Source organism: Microtus ochrogaster, chromosome 7 (assembly GCF_000317375.1).
Source record: "Microtus ochrogaster isolate Prairie Vole_2 chromosome 7, MicOch1.0, whole genome shotgun sequence".
In the NCBI taxonomy this organism is placed as follows: Eukaryota; Metazoa; Chordata; class Mammalia; order Rodentia; family Cricetidae; genus Microtus; species Microtus ochrogaster.
In genome coordinates, this window is record NC_022014.1 from 21,914,873 (window position 1) to 21,920,643 (window position 5,771).

Consider the following 5,771-nt stretch of genomic DNA (forward strand, 5'->3'; position numbering starts at 1 on the left):
TTAATTACTATTTCAAACATTAATGAACAAGTTGGACATGATGTAGCATGCCTCTAATCCCAGCACTTGGGGGGTAGAGGCAGGAGGATCAGGAGTTAGCAGCCTGCCTGTGCTATATAGTAACTCCTTGTTTCATAAAAATAAAGTTAATGAAGGTGGCAATGTTTAAAAAGTCAATTGCATTGTTATTCCCGGCTTAGAAAGAGTGCTGATGACTGCTATGGCGGCGTTGTCTCCCTGACCACCAGAGGAACAGTGCCCTGGCTCAGTCAGTAACAGTAATAACAGCTCTGCAACTTGAAAATCTCAGCAGTTGAGAATTCACGACATTCAGTAGAATTCTGGGGTGTGGTGGGGGCTGGGATGATGGAGATTTTGGTCTTTCAGAGTATTTGTGTTGCTTGTTAACGTTTTCCTTCTCTCTCTTGGTTATTAATATCGTGTCGGTATTCCCAGTATCCTTTGGTGGCATTTTAGAGTGGTCAGATGAGTGACTTGGCATCTCAGGATCAGCCCAAACCTGAGCAGGTTCTTAGCCTATCTTTGTCTTTAATCATTTACGAGAGGTTTTGAAATTCAACATTCTTCAGAAAACGGAGATGCAATATTTTACTGCTTCACTTACTATTTCTTTTTATTGAAAATATTTCTATGGCTTTGATAGAAATGTGGGTTTGGAAAAATGTGGGGGAGGGGGCAAAATAACAGTTGGATCACAGTGACCTGCTTCTAGGTGATTGGCACTCCTTAATTATAATGTCTTTGGGGTTTTGTTGTTGTTTTGTTTTATTTGAAATGAAGTCTTGCTATATAACCCAGGCTGGCTTAGAACTCAGAGTGATCCTTCTGTCTAAGCCTCCCAAGTGCTAGGATTATAGGCTTTTGCCACCATATCTACCTTACATGTCTTTCTAACTGTTTGAATTTTCAAGTGCAGCAGCTTTCTATCATTTTATTGGGGATTAAATTCACTCTTTATGTGACTTTTTTAAAAGAAAGGAAAAGCATTTGGTATATGAAAACATACAGTAATAGCTGGGTCCCTGGTAATTAGCATTTACTAATATTATTCCCGTTTCAGGACAATGGCAATAGAGAGGAAGACAAGGAAGGGCAGCAGGACTCAAAGGATGAAAAGGAGCCTGAGGAGGTAGAGCTGCCCTAAATAATCAGATAGCAATGTGACAGAGTAAGCTGACTGTATTCGTTTCCTTATGAAGAAGTAAAGAAAAGTATGCATGTTCAAAGGGAAGCAGCACATGCAAAATGGCAAATGCATGTTGATTATTAAGCTGGTGTTTTTTTCTCTTACAAGAAACTCCCATAGCGTTTACAGGTGAATTACCTGGAAAGAGCTGTTTGTTATAACTTATACATGCAGCTGCTGCTCTCTCGAATCTGCACAGCTACTCTTAGTGTAGGAGCAACCAGCTTTTATGGTGACTTCACTATTGTGCAAAAAATGTAATCTCCGCCGGGCGGTGGTGGCGCACGCACGCCTTTAATCCCAGCACTCGGGAGGCAGAGGCAGGCGGATCTCTGTGAGTTCAAGGCCAGCCTGGTCTACAAGAGTTAGTTCCAGGACAGGAACCAAAAGCTACGGAGAAACCCTGTCTCGAAAAATCAAAAAAAAAAAAATGTAATCTCCGTATTAATCACTTAGCTAGTTTTGCTTTTAAAAATGCAAGGTTGCATGACAAAGAACATTTTTTTAAAAGGAGACAACTAAAATTCATGAATTCACATTAAGTTAACGAATATGTTTTTTTAAATCCTATTATTATATACACCAGCAAAATATTACAAACAAACTACAATGCTACCATTATTCATAAAGTTCAACTTTAATTTGGTTTAAATCAGATAAAGTGTTCTTTTTTTCTACCACAAACATGGAAGATGATTCTAGCACTTTTTGGAAAGTGACATTTTTAAAGGTCAAATATAACTATGAGATGGTCTCAGATTGCGCTCTTATAAATTATTGTATAACTCGAGCGTCAGTGTACAGCTGGAATAGTATCTCAAGCACGTCATTCCATTGTCAATAAGGAGATAGAGTAGTCAACACATCTGAAAATGCGAATGCAGGAAACAGACGTGTAGTTTACCTCCGACACGCAATGCTAAATCCTAGAAAAGTAAGTAGGAATGGCTAGTAACTCTACAAAGTAATTAACTCTCTTTTAATCGAAACCTGAAGCAGCTTTAAGGAAAAGCCATTCATTTTGAAACGGGTGTTTTTTTTCTCCTTTCAAAGATGTCACCAAACACACAAAGTGTTCCTGCCCCAGAGACCAGCAGCCAGGCGATGGAAGAGACACAGGATGACATGAAGCCCGAAGGTACAGACGCAGCCTTTCTCCTGACACCGCAGAGTCTAAAGGAGCAAGGATGCATTTGGTGTTTTAAAAAAATATGTGATCCTGAGAGGATCTTCTAGATGTAATTTAGGCGATATGTAAAGATGGGTTTCCTCACCCTCTCCAAACACCTCTGAGGCAGCCTCATGACTATTCCTTCTGTGCCAATTAGTTAAAGAGAATTTTTAACTAAGAGATCTAAAGAGATTTCTAGCAGGCAACCCATTTAGCATTAAAAAAATGAGAAATTCTGTGATCTGGTTTGCTTATTGGTTTTAATGCTATATTTATGCTTGATCATACGTTTATTCTGTGTGACCCATAGTCACCCCAGCCCCATTCTTTACCACAACGGCACGTGATTATGCAGACTGAAGCATCACAGGATCAAACGATAACAAAGTATACAAGGCATTTATCTCTTTCACTACAGTTATTTCAAATTCCATATACTTGGTGAAATTCTGTACCAACCGAAATATTTTGCAATTTAAAATTTAGAAATTACGTTATAAATTCCCTCAGTTCCATTTCCAAGTATTGGGTGTTTCTGTGTATTTGACTGGTCTAGGTTGAAATGAAATAATAATTATAAAAGCAATTTTAACTATAAAACTGTGTAGATGCCAGTTACAACTTCCAAATGCTTTTCTGAATAATTTTCCTTTATATGAATTAAGCCAAATTATTTATTATTTGTTATTATAATGCATTGATGCATACACTTTAAGAATTAAATCTTTCCAATCTTTAGTTTGTCTTTCTTTTTATTTTATATTTATTTTTATTTATGTCTATGCCTCTGTGTATAAAAGCAGGTATCAAGAAGTTGGTGGATCCCCTGCAGCTAGAGAAATAGGTGGTTGTGAGCCTCAAATAGGGGTGATGGGAACTGAACTCTGGTCTTCTGCAGGAGCATCAAACTTTAGTAACCACTGAGCATTCTCTCCAGTTCCAGACTTTTTCTTTCATGTCTTATAATGTGATTTTTATTTAATAACACATGTGTCTTGGAAGCAACATTGTCTAGCCATGGAGGGCAATGTCATTCAAAATAAACTTTTTTAAAGTTATATGTAGATGGATTATTCTTTTGGGCCTACAACTCACAAAAAATGATATTGAGGCTTATTATTAATTATGAAAACTTGGTCTTAGCTTAGGCTTGTCCACTAGCTTATAACTTAACCCATTTAATCTACATGCTGTCACATGGCTTATGGCTCTTCCTATATGTCCTGCTTCCTCTGCGTCCAGCTGGCAACTCTGCCTTTCTTCTTTCTGGAGTTCTCTCTGTCTCCAGAAGTCCTGCCTAACCTCTTCCTGCCTAGCTATTGGCTGTTCAGCTCTTTATTAAACCAACCACAGTAACATATCTTCACCCAGTATAAAGGGATACTATATTCTACAACATTTTCCCCTTTTGTCTAAATAAAACGGAAAGGTTTTTAACACTAACATAATAAAACTAAACAATAAGAACAATTATCAGGTAAGAATTACATTCACAATGTCTAGTCCAATTGTATTTGGCATATTTGGAGAAAATACTCTATTATCTGTATTATTTTGATGAATTTAAAGTTTTATACCTAAACCATTTTCTATCATAACTTGTATTACCATCTTAAAGCTATCATATATATATATATATTACCTCTTTTGGGTTTTTTTTTTAATTTGGTAGCAAGGAAAACTATAAAACTTTAACTATCTCATCTTCAACTCCATCAGAGACCCTAGAAGGATATAATATTACCTGAGTAAATAGTAAATGCAGAGTGAACAGTTTCCAAAACTATAGAAATTACAGAAGCAGTTGGCTGCTTAGACAGTCACAGGTTTTCTTTGCAATGTTGGGTCATCCATCTTCGGCCTATAGATCTAGAATATCTGACAGACTTCCTGTGATGTGAGAATTTTGAAGGACTGTCCTACCCTGTCTTGGCAGTATGATAGTTGCTGTCTCTTGTGTCTTGTTTGCCCAATTTGGACAGCATATGGTCAGCAGTCAAGAGCAACTTTTTGCCCAAATGGCTAGCTTTTGCAACAAAGAAAGCAAGCTCCATATGGAGGGTCTTTGATGCCCACCATCTTTTTTTGAAGTAGAATGGTGCTGCCAGGAACAGGCATGTCTCATTGTCATGAAAAGCTATATGTTATTAAAGCATTTTAAATGCCCTATTTTGTAAGTTTTTAAAATGTTTGAAGATCACCTATATATCTAAAATATATCTCTGTATGACCTTAAAAACATACCTAAAATGACTATAATTCTGATTGTTAATAGATGACTATTAACCTATATTTCTTTATTATCCTAAATAGCTTTCAAGTACTAAAACTTTACATTACATTTTAAAATGAGGTGCTAGCCAGGCTGTGGTGGCGCACACCTTTAATCCCAGCACTCAAGAGACAGAAGCAGGCAAATCTCTGTGAGTTCAAGGCCAGCCTTGTCTATAAGAGCTAGTTCCAGGACAGGCTCCAAAGCAACACAGAGAAACCCTGTCTCAAAAAAAAAGAGCTGTATAGGTATAATACCATAAACAAGAATAGTAATATATATGCAGTATAACAAAAATAACCTTAGATTTGTATCAATATACAAAGCTCCACATATATCAATGTAAACTATTTGAGGCTAGTGGTTGTTCAAAAGCAGACTCAATCATCTACCCTTTTATTGCGTCATTTCTATACTATATCCCCCTTTTTCCCTCAGGAAGAGATCCCTGAATCTAATCTCCTTTGTTCAGCTTTTTTCCTGACAATTACCAATAACAACTTTATAACCAACTCTCCTAAATGGTGACAAGCATCCTTAACCCACCAAATGACCGAAAACCACCCATCCTGCTGCTTTGGAATGTGGGCACCATGTTTTCTCTAAACTGCTTTTGTTGTCTGGGGGCAACAGCATTTTTAGGAGACCCTAAGAAATTTGGGATAATAGTCAAGTCCTGGGAAAACTAGTCATAACATTTGTTGTCCAGTCTCTGTGCAATGGGAGCATAGCTGTAGTCCTGGCTACAATAATTTGTGAGGTTGAACCATCTGAGCCAGCAGCCTTGAAGCTGTTCTGGATGTAGAACTTTGAGAAAACTGCAACAGAGGCACTCAGAGAGGCTGGATCCCTGGGCCACTGTTTTCTTTGGTATCTGTTCCTCTTGCTCTGAAAACACATGAATAAGTAACATGCACATCTGCATTAACACAAGTACTGACTGTACACTGTACACAAGCCAGGCAAGGATGATTTTTTTTGCTTTATGTTAAAATATAACATGTAAAATATATGTCACCTGTCTTGTAGCTTTTCTAGGTTTATTTCTTTGTCTGTAGCAAGGATTTTCAGGGAGTCCTCCGCAATCAAATCTGATCTCTATTAATCTTTTTTTTTTTTTT

General features: G+C 37.3%; 1 protein-coding gene across 1 annotated transcript in view; it reads left to right on the forward strand.

The window, feature by feature from the left end:
- The first annotated feature begins 315 nt into the window (after positions 1-315).
- Efcab5 (EF-hand calcium binding domain 5) overlaps positions 316-5,771 on the forward strand; it is a 105,186-nt gene continuing 99,730 nt past the window's right edge. The window contains exons 1-3 of the mRNA XM_005349504.3: positions 316-528; positions 1,082-1,150; positions 2,261-2,345. Coding sequence (XP_005349561.1) covers positions 487-528; positions 1,082-1,150; positions 2,261-2,345 — 196 coding nt within the window. The 5' untranslated portion in view covers positions 316-486. The remainder of the gene's footprint in view (positions 529-1,081; positions 1,151-2,260; positions 2,346-5,771) is intronic.